Raw genomic sequence first — 22,002 nt, 5'->3', positions numbered from 1 at the left:
ATTTAATTTATGCTTATTTCACATACTTCAAGCAAACAAAAGATGCATTCATCAGCTGTGAGGCAGAGAATTGTATCTTTAACTGACACTATTGCATTTTTTGTCAGGGACAATGCTGTTCACAGCTGAGGTAGGTAGCCACTGAGATTATCAGAAGGGGAAAACATAAGTGGAGTTTGCCAGCCTGCTGGATTGTACCTGCTGGTCACATCCACTGGCCAGTCCCTATGGTGTTTCAGCCTCTTCAGGTCACAGTTTGGTCTGCAGATCAGCAGATCACAGCCAGGTTAAGTGACTAATTGAAGGTGAGTGCTTCAGTGTGAAGTAGTCAAATCCCGTAGTTAAAATGCCAGATAATTTCTTTGTAGCTGCACACAAAGGCAAAGTCTCTGACTCCTTTGTGGCCATCTCCAGAGCCAGCTGTGAAGAGCTGCTGATTTAATTGTGTAACCTAGCAGGACTCAAGGGGCAGGGCTTCAAGTTAACCACGTGTCCAGTTCTGGGCTCCTCAATTTAAGAAGGACATTGAGACTCTTGAACATGTCCAGAGAAGGCCAACCAGGGTGGGGAGAGGCCTCAAGCACAGCCCTATGAGGAGAGGCTGAGGGAGCTGGGGTTGCTTAGCCTGGAGAAGAGGAGGCTCAGAGGAGACCTTCTTGCTGTCTACAACTCCTTGAAGGGAGGTTGTAGCCAGGTGGGGGTTGGTCTCTTCTCCCAGGCAACCAGCACCAGAACAAGAGGACACAGTCTCAGGGGAAGTTTAGACTGGAGGGGAGAAGAAAGTTCTTCACAGAGAGAGTTGTTAGCCATTGGGCTGTGCTGCCCAGGGAGGTGGTGGAGTCACCATCCCTGGAGGTGTTCAAGAGGGGATTGGACGTGGCACTTGGAGCCATGGTCTAGTTGTCATGAGGTGTTGGGTGCTAGGTTGGACTTGGTGATCCTTGAGGTCTTTTCCAGCCTTGTTGATTCTATGCTTCTATGCTTCTATGGTATCAAGGCTATTTGCAGCATGCTGCCAGTTTTCCTTCTGCCTTCTTTCCATGCACTTTGTTTCTCCTCTGCGTTAAGCTACACAGTCACTGGAAGATGCTGCAGGCCCAGATGCCTGCTGGAGTGTCACAGTGTAATCAGCTGTAGCCACGTGGACACCAGCTGGAGACGTGCAGCTTATTGAGTAGTGCTTAGTTTTGGTGCCATGGGTTGTTCAGGCTCTCAAAGTAGCTGTGGGCAGTACTCTGGGTGCAAGGCCTGTGGTGGGCTCTGCCCTTGGAAAATTTGGGCTTGTTTAGTTGCCTGTTGGTTTGACTTCTTAAGGTGTTCCCTTTCCCTGTTACACAGAAGGATAGAAGGAAAAAAATGGAATGAGTGTGAGTCTAGTCTAAATCCAACAATAAAACTGGCATAGTTCAGCCAGTTGCTTGTTTTACTTTGATTCTGGGTTGCAATGATCCATACATGAACACCTTCCTTCCTCCTATGTTCTGCCCCTCAAGGTCTCTGAGCATTACACAGAGGCCAGAAATTCCTGTGCCTTTTGAAACTATGATCCCCTCTTCATCATGTAGGGAACAGAAGGCTTCCAGAGATGCTGTGTGTAATGCCCCTGGTGGGGACAAAAGTCAGCTGTAGCCTTCAGAGCTCCCAAGGTCTCTGCAGTGATCTTGGTAACATTTATCAGTCATTATAGTTGTAGCTTCCTTTTGCTTCAAAAAGCAGCAGCATGTAAATTAAAGACAAACATAAAGCAGAGCTGCTGAAAATGTGTGTATTCAACCCCATGTCTTTCCTGAGTGCCCCACTCTCCTCTTTGAATCCTACCATCTGAGGGACAGTCAGAACTACTTTGCCTTCCTCCAGAGTCCTGACCCGAGCGCTAGTTGTGTCTGGAAGCTGCACTAGGGAGGCAGAGGAGGAAGAGTGGAATGTGCTCTTTGGGCCTTGGCCCTGTCTGCTTCCTTACTGTGAAAAGCCTACAATTGAATATCAATTCATTTGTATTCAACCTGGCTGCTCTGCTTCCTGACCTCCTTTCTTGTCTGCATCTGACAGGATGTCATGAGGAAGTGACAGGGCAGTGACACTGTGTGTGTCATGGTCCACTTCTATTTGAGCTTGATTTTTATCTACTAATGAATCAAGCCACGGGAGTCCAGTCTGGGAAAGAAAGAAAGTGTCCCAAGGAAGCAAGCAGAAGCTGGAAAGTTTTTCAGTCCATTTGGAACTAAGAATGCATTTCAATGTGCTTCTCCCTCCACACCAGACCTTTGTATTCTCACAAGGTAGACTGGGTGTAAAAGGGGGGTTGCATTATTTATTAGTGTGCCTCTGTCACACATAATGAGGGCTATAAAGTATGTAAGAGCTTGTAATTGGCTATCTGCAAGAAGTAATCCTAAGGGGGCTGTGTAAGGATCAAATGAATTGTGCTTCATTATAGCAGTTGTGCCGAGAATATTAGAAAATTGGTTTTAGTTGGTGGCAGAAAAAGAAGCAGAAAAGGAGGAAACCTTCATCACTTCCCAGACCCACTTCTGTCAAACCTGTGTTACCATTTGAGGCAAGATTTCAGTCATCCTCTTTAAAATTCCTGATGTGTTCAAGATGCTAAATAAGCAGTTGCCAACATACTTGTACAAATAATGCATAAATGAAGTGTATCTAAATTGTTTTATTAATAAACTTTACTGATCTCTCCCTTGCAGTTAAGAAGGAATCCCAGTTCCCCACTACCCACCACTGGCACAGCAGCTCTCAGAAATGGAACTTTTATCTCCTCTTCTCAGGGGATATGAATGCCTGCCCCCACGTCCCCCAATCTAATTATTGTTCTGGTAATTCAGAACAAGGACTCAGTGCAGTGAAACACAAAGAAAAAGTGAAGAAAGATGAGCAGCTGGTCCTGGAAGCTCTGATGGTATCATTTTGAAATGAATATTTACACTTCAGAAAAGCCAAGGCAAATGGGATCTCCATGCTTCTGGCTTAGTTGTAAGGCTCCTCTGATCCTTCTGGATATAATTTGTGCTACAGTGGAGGTTACCCTGGAGTGCATAAGTTAGACAAGGAGAGGTTTTGTCAGAGCCAGGAGGGAGGGAATATCCCTTCCCTTGAAGCAGTTACTAGGTATTGTTCCAGTTTTAAACAGAAAGCAAGGACGGACAGAGTTTCCCTCAATATGCTTGGGGTGCAAGAACTGCAGGCAGTGGAACCTGTACAAACAGTGATCTGACTGTGGCTAAAGCTCACTGAACTCAGCTTCAAAGCTGATCTCCCAGGCCTGTTTCTCCACATGAGATCTACTGAAGTGGCTAGGGTTACAAGGCTGGGCCTGCAAGGTGATGTGCTTCTGTATGTTACATGTAATCTTTTCACAGGTCTAAACAATATATGCCATAGCCCTTGTGGTGGCATAGCTGCTCCAGCTCCTGTCCAAGCCAAAAAGTCAACTCATGCTTTGGAGTATGGACAAAGTTGAGTGAAAACTGCAGAGAGCAGGAGCAGCAGAGGGGCTGCAGCATCAGCAGGAAGTAGCTCACATGAGTTTGCACACCAGAGAGCTCTCCCGGGATTCAGTCCTGGGCTGTTTGCTGAATGCATAACTCCATCAAACAATTCTGTCCTGGGAACACTTGCAGGGACTTTTTATTTCAGTCACAGCAAATACAGGTCACTCATTTAACATCTGAAGTGTAAATTGAGGAGATTGAAGCAAAGATCAGCAGCACAAGGAGCCAGTAAGGAGCTAGATGTGCTGCAAGAGTCAGCTGGTTCTAAATGAATAATGCAAATGATATAGAATAGAATAGAATAGAATAGAATAGAATAGAATAGAATAGAATAGAATAGAATAGAATAGAATAGAAGTAGAGTAGAATAGAATAGAATAGGAGTAGAGTAGAATCGAATAGAATCGAATAGAATCGAATAGAATCGAATAGAATAGAATAGAACAGAATTAACCAGGTCAGAAAAGACCTTTGAGATCATCAAGTCCAACCTATCACCCAGCACCATCTGATCAACTCAACCATGGCACCAGGTGCCTCAGCCAGGCTCTTCCTAAACACCTCCAGGGATGGTGACTCCACCACCTCCCTGGGCAGCACAGCCCAATGGCCAATCTCTCTTTCTGTGAAAAACTTCTTCCTAACATCCAGCCTAAACCTCCCCTGGCACAGCCTGAGACTGTGTCCTCCTCTTGTTCTGGTGCTGGCTGCCTGGGAGAAGAGACCAACCCCCACCTGACTACAACCTCCCTTCAGGGAGTTGGAGAGAGCAAGAAGGTCTCCCCTGAGCCTCCTCTTCTCCAGGCTAAGCAACCCCAGCTCCCTCAGCCCCTCCTCCCAGGGCTGTGCTCCAGACCCCTCCCCAGCTTTGTTGCCCTTCTCTGGACACCTTCCAGCATCTCAACCTCCTTCCTAACCTGAGGGGCCCAGAACTGGACACAGGACTCAAGGTGTGGCCTAACCAGTGCAGTGTACAGGGGCAGAATGAGCTCCCTGCTCCTGCTGGCCACACTGTTCCTGATGCAGGCCAGGATGCCCTTGGCCTTCTTGGCCACCAGGGCACACTGCAGGCTCATGTTCAGCTGCTGTCAACCAGTACCCCCAGGTCCCTTTCTGCCTGGCTGCTCTCCAGCCCCTCTGACCCCAGCCTGTAGCACTGCATGGGGACAGTAGAAAATAAAGGACTTTTCCTCTTCCCCTTTGAAGACAAAGCTGTTGTCCAAGTGCCAACATTAGCTGCTTCTGCAGCCATGTGCCATTCACCTCATAGCTTTTTCATTTTCTGTTGGCCTCCATTATTTTCTGACATTTTCTTCTGGTCCTTGCAGGAGGTCCATCCAGTGCTGCTGAGTGAGTAGTGCTCAATCCTCCAAGGGCTGAATAAGAATGCCTTCTTGTATCTACCAATTGCATGCTCCAGTCACCACTCAGCCAATGGTCTTGTAAATTGGAGCAGAAACATGAAGTGCTGAAGATGGGTTCAAAGCACTGATAGACTTTAATGAAGGATAGCCTTTATAGCAGAGATGTATTTGATGAGTCTTCCACTGCTCATAAAGCAGTGAAAAGGTTTTGGGAAGAGAGAGCAGTAATGAGCTCCAAGTCACACAGTTCCTTCTAGGGTTTTGCTGGTTAGTGTTCCCACCACCTTCAAGGTCTTCCCTTAAATTTGGTTTAACTTTCCCTTTCGTTTCTTTCAACTGAGCACCATGAGTTTGGTTCATTTTTCAGCTGCTCTTATAGCATCCTGGCATTGCTTTTTGTTTTCTAAGGGAAACATTCCAACAGATTGCTGAAGCCAGCAGCCACAGCAATCCTCTGGATAGAGAAGGCTGTTTGGAATGACCAGTTCCAGCAGGAAAAATGAATAAATTGGGAAATTGGAGAGAGAGGTACAGCAAAGGGGGAAGAAAATGAACTGCTCTCGCAGAACGTAGGTAGGGGCTTAGCAAAGTCTGTGGGTTAAGGAGCAGGCTTATGTTACAACACAGACGATAGAGGTTAGGCAACATGGAAGGCTTTGTTGCAGACACAGAGCCAGAAGGACAGATTGCCTGGGAAGGAGGTAGGGTCTTCACTGTCAGAGGCTTTTTAAGAACAGACTAAACAAATATTTCTCTTGGAAGGTACCAGTACAACTTACCCTGAATTGGAGGCTGAGGTATGGGTAGGATCACTGCTTGATGTTCTCTTCCAACTCAAGCTTCCAAGGCTTTTTGTGAGTGTGTGTGCTTTAAGCATGCTCTCTGCATAAAAGAATTGACTAAATGATGCTGGAAGAAGGCTGGATGTCAGGAAGAAGTTCTACACAGAGAGAGTGATTGCCCATTGGAATGGGCTGCCTGGGGAGGTGGTGGAGTCACCATCACTGGAGGTGTTCAGGAGGAGACTTGATGGGGTGCTTGGTGCCATGGGTTAGTTGATTAGGTGGGTTGGATTGGTTGATGGGCTAGACACGATGATCTTGAAGGTCTCTTCCAACCTGGTTTATTCTATCTATTCTATCTAAGAAGATGGGAATCGAAAGACTCTCCACATAAAGAGCTGGGCAGTGCTGAGATGTTACTCCATTGCCTTGGGATAACTCACAGGTGGGTTTAGATGAAGAAGATTTCAGATTGAGAGCAAAGGTGGGCTCATGAGCTCATCGTGGGAGAAGTGAACTCTGCTCAGTCCTTCCCTCTTATGTGCTGGTCTGCATCACTAGAAAGAGTTAAGTGCATTTGAGATCTTAGTGCAGTTGTCCATAGGGGTTTTCCCTGGAGAGGACAGGCAGCAGTGCCAAATACTGCAGATGTGAGATATATTTGTAACAAACTGTGGCTCCTGTCCAAAATTAAGATTTATCACATTCTGTGGCAAACTGAAAAATGGAACCTATTTGAGAGAAATTGACCTGGAAGAGCATTTCTCCCCTCCAAATTAGGTCAGTTATTGAGTTTGAATGCCTTCAGATAGAGATCACAGAATATTCCACATTTGTCATCTCTTTTTGAAAATAAAGAATGTCCTTTTTCTGGGTATGTGAGATGAAGGAGACTTTGGAGCATGTGGAAGTCGTGCACAACACAGCCCAGGCAGTCTGGCAGCATGCCAACAGTGTTTGGAGTGCACAGTTCCCTTCAGAGCTGCGTAGAACTGCGTAGAACCCCAGACTGGGGTAGAACAGAAGCAGGTAGCTGTCCAGGTATCTGGCTGTAGGGAATGCTGGAGCCTGGCTCTTGAGAAGCAGGGTTGTGGGGGCAACTCTTGTATAAGGTGTGAGCAGGTTGACTATCTGCTTAATATGGTGGCCAGACTGAAGGATAAGGTTGCTAGCCTTAGAAATGTAAGGGAATGTAGGAAAGAGATGAACCAGAGGAGGAGGGAGATGGACCAAAGGAGGAAAGAGGTGAATCAGAGAAGGAAAGAGTTGAACCGGAGTAAGCAGGCTCTGCAGGCTCCCCCAGCAGAGGCTGGTTATTCAAAAAGCAGAGGGCAATGGACGCAGGTTCCTCTCAAAAGATGCAAAGTTAAACCTCCTTGCCTCCCCTCACCTTCCCCACTGCTCTTGGAAACAGATATGGAGCACTGGAGATCGAGGGTGAGGTGGTCCTGATGCCGGAGGACACACCATCTGGGGTTCTCCCTGGGGATGTGGCGAAGGCTGTGGATGTAGTCTACCTGGACCTCAGCAAGGCCTTTGACACCGTCCCCCATAGCAGACTCCTGGCCAAGCTGTCAGCCCATGTCAGCTCAGCTGAAATACAACAAACTAAAGAACAAAGAAAGAAAGGAACCCAACAAAAGCCTGGTGCAGGATTTCACCTTTGGATGTATGCTTTGTATCCATTATAGTTCTTCTGTCACTTTGGGGATATGCCACTGAAGGCAGGAATTGGCTGGACACTTGTGTTGCTTTATCCAATCCCTACAAGCTATTGTTTTTCACAGATCAGTGAGCTCACAGGCACAGAATATCAATTATTTGGTAGTTCAGTTCGTGCCTGAATCTTTCCAAAGGCTGCGACGACCTAGAGGCAAAACCACTGGAGCTGTGCTCAGGAGTTGGGTCGCTGTAAGCTTTTCCTTAGTGCTCATAGCAGCCTTAGTCTACCCAGTCTGTATTAAATAGGTGTGTCAATACCTATCCACTTATCCATTGTTATGCTTAGGCAACTTCTGTGACACAAGATAGATTTCCCTGGTGTGCTCCTCATGATGCTTCCCGAGATCAGTTCACATACTGCAAATCCTTTGAGCATGGAGCTTGTGCAAAGCTCTGTCAGGTTTTGTCCAGTCTCCAGCTGCTGTTGAGATTCATGTTAATGTAAAAGAATAGTACTTCATCTACTGTGACTGCATATTGTGGGAAGCTAGTTATGAAAGCGCCTGCTATTAATTGCAGTAGGCACCCTTGTGTTTGTAACGGCGTGCTTCCTATTTAAATGCAGGGTGTCACATGCCATATGCTGCCCGAGACTCTCTGAATTGTCAGGCATTTGATTCTGAGCCACCAAGCAATGAGGTGAGCACACAGATGGGCTGTCACATAAAGAAGTCTGATGGCATGTGATAATGCTCAGGCACTTCTGATGTACAAGCAGAGATCATGGCTTGCCACACAAAAATGAGCTGACAGTCAAACTCCACAGCGTTTTCTGGAGTTCTTCAAGCGTTTCAGTTCCACTCTGCAGATTCACTCTGCCTTGAACTGGACCCTGTCCTTCTCTGAACAAACGGTGTCAATCAATTTGTTGTACCACAGGCTCTGGGAGGCTCACCAAAGCTAGTCCTGAGTGGTCCAGCTCTGTGGTGTTGTGGATTGAGGCAAATCAAGGCCATTTGGAAGCAACAACTTGTTTCCATAGAAGTAGCTTGGGTAGGACATACAGGTTTACAGTCAGGAGCAAGACAGCTTTTCCTTTAATCTTCTCTTCTCCCCTAACATTCAGGTTATTTCCCACGAAGGAAGGCAGAATTCATGACAGGAATTAAGACATTTTCATCCTAAGGCCAGAATGAGGGCAGAAGAATAGAAGATAAGAGATAAAATAGTGTCTGGGTAACTTCAGGCTGGATTCAAGTACAGATTCATAGACTTGTTAAAGGTGTGTACAAAACAGGTATTTGCCCTTGTGTCAGGTTTCTAAGCTCACATTGAGATCAGTAGGTATCTAGGGTGAAATTCATTAGCCTAAATCTAGTTGCTTTACACTGTTAGAGATACCCTAGGGTCTGCAAGACCTCTGTGTGGGCTGGCAGGTATGACAGGGCAATTTGCAGTGCTCTGGAGAGGCTGCTGGGGGCTAAGGGACATGCCAAACAGCACTTAAACTGACAGAAAGTGACATATTTAAGTGACTAAGTCCCACTCTGAGTCAATTATACCAGCATCTAACAGCCATGGCTGGGAGAAATAGACATGATGAAAGCCTTCCTTGGTTCCACCCCCTTCACCCTCCTCTGTCCCCCCTTGTTTTTCACCTGATTTGAACCTGAGACCTGTGGAACTTCTGTCTGCAGGGCGTTCTGCTTGGCATCCAATGCATGTACTATTGACTGAGAGGATGAGAATGAAAGAGGGACAGTTTGGCAAGGGGCTCATCTTGGAGTCTCTCCTTCAGTGAATTCTTTAACCAGTTAATACACCCTCCAGATATCCTCCATGTTGACTCTGTGCCCAGCCTTAGCCTCACTTAACCATAACCAGTGAGAGGTGAATTGCACAAGTTACCTCTTTGCTTGGATCTGTCTAAATCCTCTGCCTGTGAATGGTGCTATATAATAAGGGGAAATAAAGGGGGTTTAGTGAAACATCTAGCTACAAATTCTGATCCAGCAGTTTCTGAAACATCATATTGGAGGTGTTCAGGAGGAGACTTGATGGGTGCTTGGTGCCATAGTTTAGTTGTTTAGGTGGTGTTGGATTGGTTGATAGGTTGGACACGATCTTGAAGGTCTCTTCCAACCTGGTCTGGTCTGGTCTGGTCTGGTCTATTCTGTTCTATTCTATTCTATTCTATTCTACTCTGCCTACTGCCTATGCAAAATGGGATTAAACTCTTGGCTTTCTTAGTAACTACTGCCAGCCTGCACAGCCTGTGGAGTCTGTTTACTTTGCTGCTGCTCTGTAAAAGTTAGTTTCAAGAAGTACTTCCAGGAGTGATTTTCAACAGCTGGAACTGTTGAGAGCTGCAGCCTCTTGTTACTCTTTGCACTAGCACCTATTTTGCAGGACTTTGAGCTTGGTGCTGGACCTTTCCTGTCCACAGCAGCAGCTGCCACTGCCCTGTTATTCATCCATTTACCCAATGGCCCTTATTATTTCACTCCCATTTAGTAGTATCTCTGTGTAAGAATTCTCCACTCTTCCTGCTTCACTATTTTGGGTTTCTCCCAGCCTCCAGCCCTATTTCTGAAGCCCTCAGTATTGCTTTTAAAAATGCCCAGGGCCAAATAGAGCAGACAAAGCTGTAAGCTTTTGGGTAGCAATTTAGGGTCTCTGGGTGGGTGGATTTCCCCCTCTGATCCTAAAGAACTTCTAGTGAGCACCTTACCAGATGATGCTTCATCTGTCAGAAAACTCCTGTCTGAACCCTCTGCTGCCCCGTGGCCTCAGTCAGGGACAGAGCAGGGACTGTGGCTCTCCCATGACACAGCACTTTGTCACGCTGAACCCTGGCAAACATTTGTAGTGCCTTTTTTAGGCTTCCTTTGCCACCAGCCCTGCTTCCTGAGAGCTCTGGGAAGTAGTAGCAGGCAGGTGGCAGCTCTTTGCTGTGGCTGTTCACTTAGTTTCAGAGCCAGGCAGCTGCCAGACAGTGGAGGCTCATGTTGTGGAGTAACCCAAAATAACAGAAAAAGACTCATTTGAGGGATGGGAGTTGGCAGTCATAAGAAGAAGGGAAGCTGAACAAAGCCAAATGGATTGAATTAATACCTTGGGATCAGAATCAGCAGGGAAAAGGTGATGGGGTTTTTGCCCTTAGCTGGAAACCCATTAATACTATTTCCATCCCACTTAAGATGAAGCAGTGTTACTGGAGGCAGGATCTGCAAAGCTGAAGGCTGTAGTAGTTTATTTTCCCTGGTTTTTTTGTTCTTACATTTAATTTTGATTTGCATCCTGAGTGCCTCTAATGTCTTGCTATAGCATAGTCTGTGGCAGAAACACCTTGATCTTGGGTGAAGCCCTGAACTGAGTTGCTGTCTCCCATGCTGTGACTCTTGTGATGAGAAGTGAGAGGAAATTTGGTGCAGCATAAATGTACTTTGTATCTGCATGCCCCTGGGGGACCCCTGCCTGCACAGTGAGGGAGCAAGAGAGTCCCTTCTTGTGTTCATTCACTGTGTAGGCAGTTGTCCTCTTCCCCACACAATGCACTCTCAGTTCAGGCTCAATAAGGAAGCAGTCAAATGCCCCATGTTCAGGGAGTACTAGCTCGATAGAGAGCTGTTGCCTGAAGTGCTGATCTCATGTTTCAGGCCAATAAAAGCCCAGGTCAGGGGCATGCCTGGGAGTCTGAGGGACAGGTATTAACAGCAGTGGTAAGAACTGGTGCAATACCATTTGTCTAGCAGAAGAACAACAGAGAAATCAAATAACACGGTGATGATGTCAAGAGAAGCAGCAGGAGTGTGACCTTAAGGGATGTGTCTGGGTGAAGAGCCGGGAGCTGTCACCATGCCTCACTGACTGAGCTGTGGTTGGACTCCTGCAGGCACAGGAGCTGGGCTGCCTGCAGCCAACAGTGCTCCGCTCTCCCTTCCCCTCTTTACTCCCTTTGTTCCTGCTGCTTTGCCCAGACTCTGGAGTCTCTCTGAATCTGCTCTGGCCTGCTTCTGTCACTCTGTAGCCACTGCTTGGCTACAGCTTCTGGAGAGTTTCTTGCGCACGGACTTCAGAAGCTGCCTCTGCTGAAATGTTTTAAGCCAATTCTTCTTTAACCCCCTTGTTAGTTTGCTAAGGTGCATCTGAAAGCAGCAAACAACTTCATGTGCCAGCTCAATTTGACTTTCACCCTGCAGGCCCTCTTCTGTAGCAGGTAAATGTTACAGAACCTTTGCAGTAAGGATAGTTTTTAAATCAGAAGAGCTGGAGAGTCAGTCTGTGCAGCATCTAAAAAGTGGTTTGGTTTTGTTTGTAGAGATCACTGTACCTTCAAGTGACAGATGGGACTGTGAAAACTTTCTATCATCCTTGAAGATTCAGATGGGCTAATAGAGAAAAAAATGTGAAAGGAAAAATCATCATTAAAATGGTTTTGAAAGGGATGACTTCCAAATGATTCTGTCATCTCCTCCAGATGGCCTGGGTGCCTGGCAAAAAATACAGCAAGGTTCTTGGTTTTTTGGTCAGGTATGAAAATTTAAGGGGGAAAAGTGGAAGAAGGGAGTGAAAAAAGGAGGAAGGATTTTAAAGGAGATATTTTTCACTGAAAAGTAGCTGTACAGAAAAAGTATGGCAAGGTTCTTTTCTTAGGTATGAAAAGGGAAAAAGGGAAAGATGAAGGGAGTAAAAAAGATGGAGATGTTTTGAAGAAGATGGTTGTCACTAGAAAGAGGCTGCACAGAAGGCAGCATTTGTCTCTGTATTTATTTTGACTCTGCAGTACAGATATCAAACCTGACCCTTTCCTTCTATTTTGCTAGGTGGAAATACAAATTTGACTTCCCCCTGCCCTTACAGTGATGCAGACCACCTCTAACTGCTGGCCAAGGAGGTCCTTCATGGTGCCCAAGCTGTCCCTTTCACTGCACTCACAGGGTACAGCTGTGACTGGAGCTAGGGAAATACAGAACAGGAATGCAGTTCCTAGTTCCCAGGTCAGAGGCACTTCAAAAGCTCGTAAGGAAAGGCACCATTGGTTTGTTTCCCATTTGAAACTGCATTCTCTAGCAGCAAGTCTCTGAGGCTGAATGTAAAGCTAGCTGCCTCATTTACTGTCATCCACTACCTCTCTTTATTGATCAAACTGATTCTTTTCTCCATCAGATTTGTCTGAATCACGTGCTTAGGTTTACCCTTTGCAAGGGAGAAAAAGGAAGACTGGGGAAGATTGGTTTTATTTAACAGGCTCTCGAGGATGCAATGATTTAATGGGCTGACAACTCAACAAGAATGAACCAGATAGCAGACAGGGACACACTGTGACCTCAACAAGTGAGGGGAAGTGCTGAGTCTGTAAGGCAGGACTCCTTAGCTATGTACTGTCAGGGCAGTTGCAGACAAATAATTGATTGTGTGATGTCAACATGGGCTCTTGAGTGGCTGGAAGGTGTCCAGAGAAGGCAACAAAGCTGGGGAGGGGTCTGCAGCACAGCCCTGTGAGGAGAGGCTGAGGGAGCTGGGGTTGCTTAGCCTGGAGAAGAGGAGGCTCAGGGGAGACCTTCTTGCTCTCTCCAACTCCCTGCAGGGAGGTTGTAGCCAGGTGGGGGTTGGTCTCTTCTCCCAGGCAGCCAGCACCAGAACAAGAGGACACAGTCTCAGGCTGTGCCAGGGGAGGTTTAGGCTGGATGTTAGGAAGAAGTTTTTCACAGAAAGAGAGATTGGCCATTGGGATGTGCTGCCCAGGGAGGTGGTGGAGTCACCATCACTGGAGGTGTTTAGGAAGAGACTGGACGGGGTGTTTGGTGCCATGGTTTAGCTGCTTAGATGGTGCTGGGTGATAGGTTGGACTTGATGATCTCTGAGGTCTTTTCCAACCTGGTTCATTCTGTATTCTATTCTGTACTCTGTCCAATGCACACTGGATATTTGAGTGTAGGCTCCCATTTAAGCCACAGCAGCAGTCTGAAGGTTGCCCACCACACAGATTTGCATTTCCCTGTTCGTGTGCATTGGCTTTTCCCAGCCAGTCTGGGTCTTTCTGAGTGCAGTCAATTTGCCCATGGCAAAATCTGGTTAACGTCTCTTAGTTATTAATCCTTTGGTATTTATTGTTTGAGACTTTACTATATCCAAACTATTGTTAGAAATATTAATAGTGGTTAATATTTTACCTTTTAGAATAAGCTGATTGCTACGGGCCACTAATCATTTCTTTATCAGTTCTTAGATGAAACCCAGGTCTGTGCCAAGCCACTAATGTGATTACTGTCCCTTCCCTGTCACATCCACCCTCTGCAGAACCTGTGACATTCAATTATTTTCAATCACAATCAAGTTCCACTATGGACAGAAAAGATCATCTTTCAAGTACCAAGTGTTAAGAAATTGTGATCACATTTGGTACCTGCAGCAGGAGTGACTGGGTGGGCAATCTGGAGTGAGCAAGGGTTGCTCTGGGCAGACACCCACCCAGCGGGTAGGTCTGGGCAGCCTCACTTTGCACACAGGCTGGCTTTAGCTCACTACTTGCAGGTATCCGGCTCTCTTCATGGGCTGTGGAAAGAGCTTGGTGGCTAAATGGGATGTTGTTAAATATTGAAGCCAAGCACTTAATTCCAGCTCTGGGCTGCCAAAGCTGGCTGCATTGAGACAGCCCCGTGGCGTGCTCCTGCACGCCTCACTAGCGCGCCAAGCCAGCTACAGCACTCGCAACAGCAGTGTGTCACGGCTCAAGGAAAGGAGCCCGTTTCATTCCCAAATGCAGAGCTAGTCTCTGATGGTGCCAACACCTCCACTGGTGCATGGCGTGGCATCCGAAACAGCAGCCAAGTTCCACCTCTGGTGCCAGCTGGCTCTGTCCTACTGACTGCCTCCCTTGCATCTTGAAGCTGCAGCTGGTTTTGTGAAGGTGCTGTTTATGGACCTGCACATTTCCTTCCCCTTTCTATTCCTTTCTCTGACTGTCATGGATAATGGGAGATGACAGATGATGGTAATTACAGCATGGTGGCTTGGGTTTTTTTGTTGTTGGTTATGTTCTGCAGAAGGGTTAGAGTCATCCTAAGCATTTGAAGCATCTGTGAAAATGGGTGTGGTGTCCTGAGCTGTATATATATAACTGTAGGGCAGGCCATGATGTGGCTCCTGAGCTGGGCAAGTAACTGCTCTCTGCTGAAGCTGCAAAACTAGCTTGAGGTATTCTCTTGGGTTTGCAGTCCTTGGATTTAGCTTAAGACTTTCAGTGGAGGTTGCAGCTGTTCAGCAGGATCTGCATTCTCTGTGATCCAATGGCATGGCTGAAGGTGTCTGAGTTATTAGCAGCAATAGTGTGCAATATTTTGCTTTTCCAGGGTCTGATTTACACTCTTCGTTGCTTTACAAACCGGAGTGGATTGATTAGAAGGTAAAGAAGAAGCTGAGGGTTTTTTGTCCAAGTCCTATTACTACCATGGGCTTTGGGGCACACTCTGCAGTTTTAGCACACAAAATAAGAGAGCTGAAATGACAGCTCTCAATTTCACTTCCCATGCAGACTGAGGCAATACCAGCTCTGCTGAGGCCATGGAGGATCCTGCTGAAAGCAATGAGGCATTATGCACTCACACAGATACACGTGTGTGTCTATATGTACATACCTCACACACATCTATGCATACCCCAGTGCATAAAGCAAAATGTGAACGTTTTTCTTACCGACTGAGTGGTTCTAAGTCTTCACAGAATCCTTGCACCGAAGGCAAATGCCTGAGTTTGGCATGCACATGGCCTGCAAGAAGTACTGGGGAGCACAACTGCTTTGCTAAGAGACCTAAATCCGTGACAGACAGATGTGCAAGACTACAGGGGAATGTTTGAAGGTGAATCAAAACCAGCTGACAGCCAGTGCTACTGAAAGAGATGTCAGAACAACAGCTTTTGAGACTTCAGGAAGAAATTCTTCCCAGGAAGAGTGATTGGCCATTGGAGGGGCAACAAAGTTGGGGAGGGGTTTGGAACACAAGCCCTATGAAGAGAGGCTGAGGGAGCTGGGGTTGCTTAGCCTGGAGAGGAGGAGGCTCAGGGGAGACCTCATTGCCCTCTACAACTACCTGAAGGGATGTTGTAGACAGGCGGAGGTTGGTCTCTTCTCCCAGGTAGCCATCACCAGAACAAGAGGACACAGTCTCAAGCTGTGCCAGGGGAGGTTTAGGCTGGATGTTAGGAAGAAGTTCTACACAGAGAGATTGCCCATTGGAATGTGCTGCCCAGGGAGGTGATGGAGTCACCATCATAGGAGATGTTTAGGAGGAGACTTTTTGGGGTGCTTGGTTGGTACCTGTGGGAAAATGAGTACTTCCAGGCATAAGTCTTTTAGCCAGGTGGGAATCTGGCTCCATGGTCCTGGCAGCACCTTTGGTCTCCAGCAAGTTTTGTATTGACTAAATGAGGTGTATGAGCTTGTCTGTGGATTTGTACCTCGTCCTTTGCAAGTAAACACCCTGCCCTGTCACTCATGCTCTGGGCTCATGTGGCAGCACCTTTGGAGCACTTTAATTTACAGTGTATTGTGTTGCTAATGCATTTTTGACTGAACCCCAGGATATATTTTCACTGAAGCTGGGATTTGGACTAACAGAGCTGGGAAAGAGGCTGTAACAGGGGGGTGAAGAGGTCTGGCTGAGGAAGGAGCTACAATTGCCAAGGCTGTGATCATTGTATCCAGGGTCTCACTGGAGGCAGAAAGAGTGAACAGGTACAAGTTTGGAGAAGGGTGACCTGTGTTAGGAGGGTGCAGTGGAAGGTGGTGTGGGCGACAGTCAGATTCATAGATTCACAGAATGGCTTAGGTTGGAAGGGAGCTTGACCACCATCCTGTTCCAACCCCCTTGCCACAGGCAGGGACAGCTCCCACCAGCCCAGGTTGCTCAAGGCCTCATCCAACCTGGCACTGAACACCTCCAGGGAGGGGGCATCCACAGCCTCCCTGGGCAGCCTGCAGCAGTGTCTCACCACCCTCACTGTGCAGAATTTCTTCCTAACATCTAGATCTACACTCCTCAAGCTTAAAGCTGTTCTCTCTTGCCCTATCACTACAAGCCCTTGTAAAAAGTTCCTTCCTGGCTTTCTTGTAGGCCCCCTTTATGTACTGGAAAGCTTCTGGAAGGTCTCCCCGGAGCCTTCTTTTCTCCAGGCTGAACAGCCCAAATATTCCTTGGGAAAAAAGCCAAATAACAACCTGTTACTGCAACACAAGCTGAAGAGAGCTGAAAACAAACAGTCCTGTGAATGCAGTGCGCTCTAGACACTTGCCACCTCAGGAAAGTACTTGGCAAGTGCTGAGTAACAGCTTGTTTTGAGTTTGGAAGGGCAGCATTGTTATGCTAATAGCCCTTTCACTTGTCCACAGTGCCACTGTTGTGCCCTCCTGGAAGAACTGGGCAGGAGGCTTTCCCAGGACCTGTTTGTGGGGAAGGGCTGGCTGCCCTTTCATCTGGTCCGACACAGGCGGCTGCAAGCCTGCCTTTCTTCCTTCTGACCCCCTGCACTCATCTCCCTGCCCCTCACAATCACAGTATCACAGTATTACCAAGGTTGGAAGAGACCTCAAAGATCATGGAGTCCAACCTGTCACCACAGACCCCACGACTAGACCATGGCACCAAGTGCCACGTCCAGTCCTCTCTTGAACCCCTCCAGGGATGGGGACTCCACCACCTCCCTGGGCAGCACATCCCAATGACAAATGTTGCCCTTTGAGCATTTGCGAGGTCTCCCAGAGTATCTGTTCAAGGAAGCAAGGTGATTGAAAGCAGCCCAGTCAGACCAGTTCACTTCTGCCCAGAGAACCTTTTGATCTGTGCTCTTCTTGGGCTGGCACCAGGAAGGTAATGGGCATCACAGCCAGTATGGGAAGGGGTCAGAATCATGGCAGGACTGGCTGGGGCAGCCACGGTTCACTGGCCTGTGAGGCTACCTGTGGCACCTGCATGCTCTTCCTCCCTTCTCCAGCCATTCTCAATGCTCAGTGGTTGCATTCTTCCTTGCCCTGTTGCATCGTGCCCACTCCATCGGCTGTGCTGTCAGCGTTTCACAACACTCCTCTTGCTTTAGCAATTCAAGTGAGAAACCAATCAGTTTTTTCCCAGAGTCTTCAGCTGTCTTTAACAAATGTAGAACTAGTTTTGGCTTAAGTTCTCTTGTCTGAGAAACATCTTTCCTGAGAATTTAATTAGAAGTGACTCTCATTCACATGGATTCTACCGGCTGCCATTGGCTCTGCAGCCCTGGGGATAGAAATCCGACGATACTGTGAAAGCCATTAGCAAGGGCATTAGAAGCAACCATATCCAGGTCAGGCCCTGGTCTGAAAATACCTAGCATTCATGTGTCCTTAATTGGTTTTCTCCCTTTACAGCTACTGGATAAATGCACCCCCTCAGAGGGAGCTGCCTCAGGGACTTCTTTTTATGTTATGTGATGCAGATATGGAGAGAAGCCTGCAATAACTGCTATACAAGGAAAGGAAGAATCAAACTTGAGTAGCAAGAAGAAACTGGAATCTACTGGAAAAAGATCCAAGGAGCTAATACTGAGCCTAAACAGGGATAGATGTGCTTAAAGAAGCAGCAAAGGAGCTGCTGAGCTACTTTGCTAACAGCTAAGCTGTTTAAGCATTGAACATCTTTTAGAGAAAGATGAGATACCACTGCAGAACATCTGTGTCTAGTTCAGATGTGTCTTTGAGCAAGTCAAGAACATAATCAGGTGATTTCTATATCTTAAAGGAGCATCAGAATATGAAAATCTGAGGCATTTGAGGATGGAGTTAGTAGAAATGCACAGCTAGCTCCAGGCCTGAGCCAGGATCACTCTCAGGATGCATGAGACTGCTGCGGAGTCCACAGCACTCCTGTCACCACATCTTCAGCTTTTCCTGTGTTAGGAGCACAGCAGCAGAAGTGCTTTTTCAGTGAGCACCTTGTCCTCATTCTCAAGGCAGGAAAAGCAAGGTGCCCAAAGTCAGGCAGTGACAGCTGCAGGACTTGAAGCCTTGTACCAGTCCTGTACCTAAGGTAAAAGGCTGCAGACTTTTGGAGGAGCTGCTTGCCTTTACAGCCTGCAAAGCATCAGGCCATTAGTGATTTGTTTCCAATCTTACAAACAAAATCTGACACACAGGAGGCAGCATTTAAATGCTGCAGCATGGACTGAAATGTCCTCTCTAGGCTGTTGGTGTGAGGAGCTTTGCCAGCTACACCCACTTTTTGGCAGCTGCTGCAGTGACAGCTGAGAATGCAACATGATAAAAATGCCACTTCTGCAAAACAACCATGGCCCATTGGGTGTTCCCCAGCAAGATCTGGGGAAGGATAAGGCTTAGCCAAACACATCTGTTTGGGGCAGCATGAGGGCTGGGGAAGGCAAAGAATGTTGTGAATGTTGAGCCAAGTGGGATGATATGTCGATGGTTTGAGACTTCTGTTGGTTTAGCTGAAATGATTTGAGGAAACTTTGAGTGTGTACCTGTGGCATGAACTGAGCAGGTGACATGAAGCCATTCTTCCCTGGCTTTTGAAAGAGGGAAAGCCAAAGGAAAATGACAGCAGATTAGCACAACCGTCAGTTTACTTTTCCTGCTAGAACCTTGATAAACCCTGGTTGATTGTTGTTTTAATTAATCAGAAGCAATCAGCCTGTAAATGCTGTAATTAACACAGCTTCTATTTAACCCCACGTTGAGTTTTCCAAACAGTATGTGTAGCAGTTCTGCAGAGGAGAAGGGCAAGTCTAAAAACTCTCAAGTAGAAGCTCCAGAATCTGAGGAAGGCTTCTGGTGTTGAACTGCCAGTGCTGCCTCCAGCCCACAGACCAGCTACAACACAGCCTAGCAGAAAGCAGCAGTAAAAGGCCAAATGATTTTCCACTGTTTTTAGGAGAAGATGACTTAGTTTTTCCTCTGAGATGCCCAAAGGGTAGTTTCACACTTTGATTTCCAAGCCATACCCTGTGTTTAAGCTAATGCAATTGCTTGTCTAAACTTGTATTTTCTTTTCACTCCGTAGGTTTGTTGATTGGCTCTGGTTGTGCCCTTTATCCTCTTGGCTGGGACAGTGAAGAAGTCAGACAAACCTGTGGCAACCTTTCCAACCAGTTTGAATTGGGTGAGTCACCACCAGAGGATCTGAGCCACGTTGCACTCTTCTGTGCATTTTCCATAAGCAAACAAGGACATGAGCCCAGGCTTGGAGTAGCTACCCAGTTGTGTGCGGTAGAGTATTCCCACTGCCTCGCTCTGCCATGATGCTAAGGCAGGGAATTGCAGAGAGATTTGCTGGGAATATTTTCCAGAGGAACATTATAGAAGAAAATGAAGGCATGTATGTCTGCTTGTATGTTTGCATGTGTGTATTTAAGACATCAGATTTAACAGTCATGCAGATATGGAAGCTAACTCTCCTGGAGGTCCTGACGGAGCAGGCGGTCATGGTAGTTCGTAATGAGTGCAATTAGCTGTCTTTGAAATCTGACATGTTTATGGCCTTCTAACCCAAGCCTAAAGAGTATGGTTTTGGTTACTCACATCCTTGGGAAGCCAGTAAATAACACTTGCTCCCTGTTTCAGCCTTCTCCCAAACAAGCCACTGCTCTTACTGCTGCTGACTGCAGTGAGCACTGAATGAGAGCCGGGGTTATGGCCGCGCTGGGCTTGCATTCATGTGATTTGGGGCATGCTGCCTCTGGCGAGGGCTTTAGAGAGAAAGGGCCCAGGAGTGACCTAAGGTTTAAGCAATGTGGATGATCAGATATTTGAATGCAAATGCAGGTCCATGTTTAGTTAGAGAGATCAATGCAGCTGCTGATACCCTACTTTGTAAGCGCTCTCTAACCCTTTGTCACTTGAAAAAGGGGGGGATCTGCAATCCTGCTGAGGAGCAGGGGAGACTGACCACCCTGACCCTCTGAAAGCTTGAGAGCTCCTACTCTCCAGCACAAACACATGCAGCTCCCCTTTTCCACCCTATACAAGCTAAGCCTTGCAGTTAGCAATAGAAATTCTTCCCATAGTTTTAAGTGCAGGGTTTGTGGTGGCCTGGCAGTAACCCCAGTGCAAAGTACAGTGGCGAAAATGATCTCCTAAGGTTAAACACAAACCTGCTGCATTATCTTTTAATTTTACAGTGATATTTCTATCAGGCTTCAGGAGTAAGGAGTTTAGTTTCTATCTCAGAGATTATTCTTGTCAAGATATGGAAATAAATTGAGGTTGAGAGGTAAAAACTTTGGGAGAGATAGGCCAGATCACCCTCCCTTGCACCATTCCTGTGGTGTTCTGGAGTGCATTTGATCTGGCAAGGGACCAGAAAATCTCACTACCAATCATCTCTACTATGGCTCCTGATGTTGTTATCAGCAGCCATTAACAGTTTTGTCCAAGGGATGTGTAACATGCTCTAGAAGCTTTACCTTGTTATCTGAACTCTGACATCCTTCTGTGCTATTGATACTAGTTTTTCTTTTCAGTGAAGTATAAAAACTTCCTGAAACTCTTTCATTCACCTAATGACTGAAAGACATGAACACAAGGGAAAGATGGCAATGAGAACAGAAGTATATAGTTAACAGCAGGAAAAAAAAGTCCCATAAGTTATATTCCCAGCTCGATGGAAAGGTGCCTTAAAGGATTTAGTGGAAAGAGTAGGCACAACACTGCAGCAGCTATTGCAAGGAGCAGTCAGCTCATCACTGCCCGTGGTCAATCCTTCTGCAGAAGCCTGAAGTAGTTCTTAGCCCATTGTAGCAGGACCCCATTTGAAAGACCAGCTGACCCCTTGCTGGTGCATGCCAATGCCTGCTCTTCCACACCAGCCACGTTAAGAGCTCTGCTCCTGTGATTCCTGCTTGTCTTGCTCCCAGGATGCAGTTGCTACTCTTACCAGAGTGCAGAAACTTGTTACCTTAGCAGGTTATTTCTCTGCTAACTTGCAGGAAGGTGGGTATTGTGCCAGTTGGAGCTCCTTGAAGACAGCATATAGGCAGCTACACACTGTGACTTCAAACACAGTAGTGCACACAAGCAGAGCAGAGTCTCTGAGACCACCTTCACCATCCAGTCTCGACTCATGAGCAAGTTATTTGCATAAATTGAATCACTCTCCCATTAAAGTCAGTGAAGAAACCCATGAGAAAATTTTCACTGACAGCTGTCCTTCCAGGCAGGTGTAAGGACCATGCACTCTATGGCATTCACTGTCAGGGAGTGTGCTCTCACTGTGCTTTCTGGACCCGGAGCATGCAGGGTGTGTTAAGCGTGTCTAGACGAGACGGGTGTGCTGGTCTTGCTGACCTGCTGCAGCTGTACCTTAACACGTTCAGTAACGGGTTGTAATGAGAGCTGGAGTCTTCTGTAGTGATTTCTGCGGGGCAGCTCTACCACTAAAGATCTCTTTTCCACGGACACTGGCAGTGGAGCTTTGTTACTTAATGTCAGTCCTGGCTGATGCTGTGTTAGCAAACTCCTCTGCAAAGCAGAGGTGCTGACCGAAGGCTGCTCAACATCCACACCGATCATCGTCTTTCGTAAGTACCTCTTGGTTGGTGACAGCTCAAGCCCTCTAGGCTTTTCTGAAGCATTAGAGACTGGCTTACTCATTGTAGCCCACGGGCCAAAAATGAGGTTTCAAAGACTTAATCTTGCTGAGTCTC

General features: G+C 46.9%; 1 protein-coding gene across 1 annotated transcript in view; it reads left to right on the top strand.

Moving 5' to 3' along the window:
- LHFPL6 (LHFPL tetraspan subfamily member 6) overlaps window positions 1-22,002 on the top strand; it is a 209,254-nt gene that overhangs the window by 120,599 nt on the left and 66,653 nt on the right. The window contains exon 3 of the mRNA XM_068168618.1: window positions 19,362-19,460. Within this exon, the coding sequence (XP_068024719.1) occupies window positions 19,362-19,460 (99 nt within the window). The remainder of the gene's footprint in view (window positions 1-19,361; window positions 19,461-22,002) is intronic.

Source organism: Melanerpes formicivorus, unplaced genomic scaffold, assembly GCF_026170545.1.
Source record: "Melanerpes formicivorus ecotype bairdi unplaced genomic scaffold, bMelFor1.0.p_v2 SCAF_144, whole genome shotgun sequence".
NCBI classification, from domain to species: Eukaryota; Metazoa; Chordata; class Aves; order Piciformes; family Picidae; genus Melanerpes; species Melanerpes formicivorus.
The sequence above is the reverse complement of the archived record's forward strand: the minus strand, read 5'-3'. Positions and strand labels throughout refer to the sequence as shown.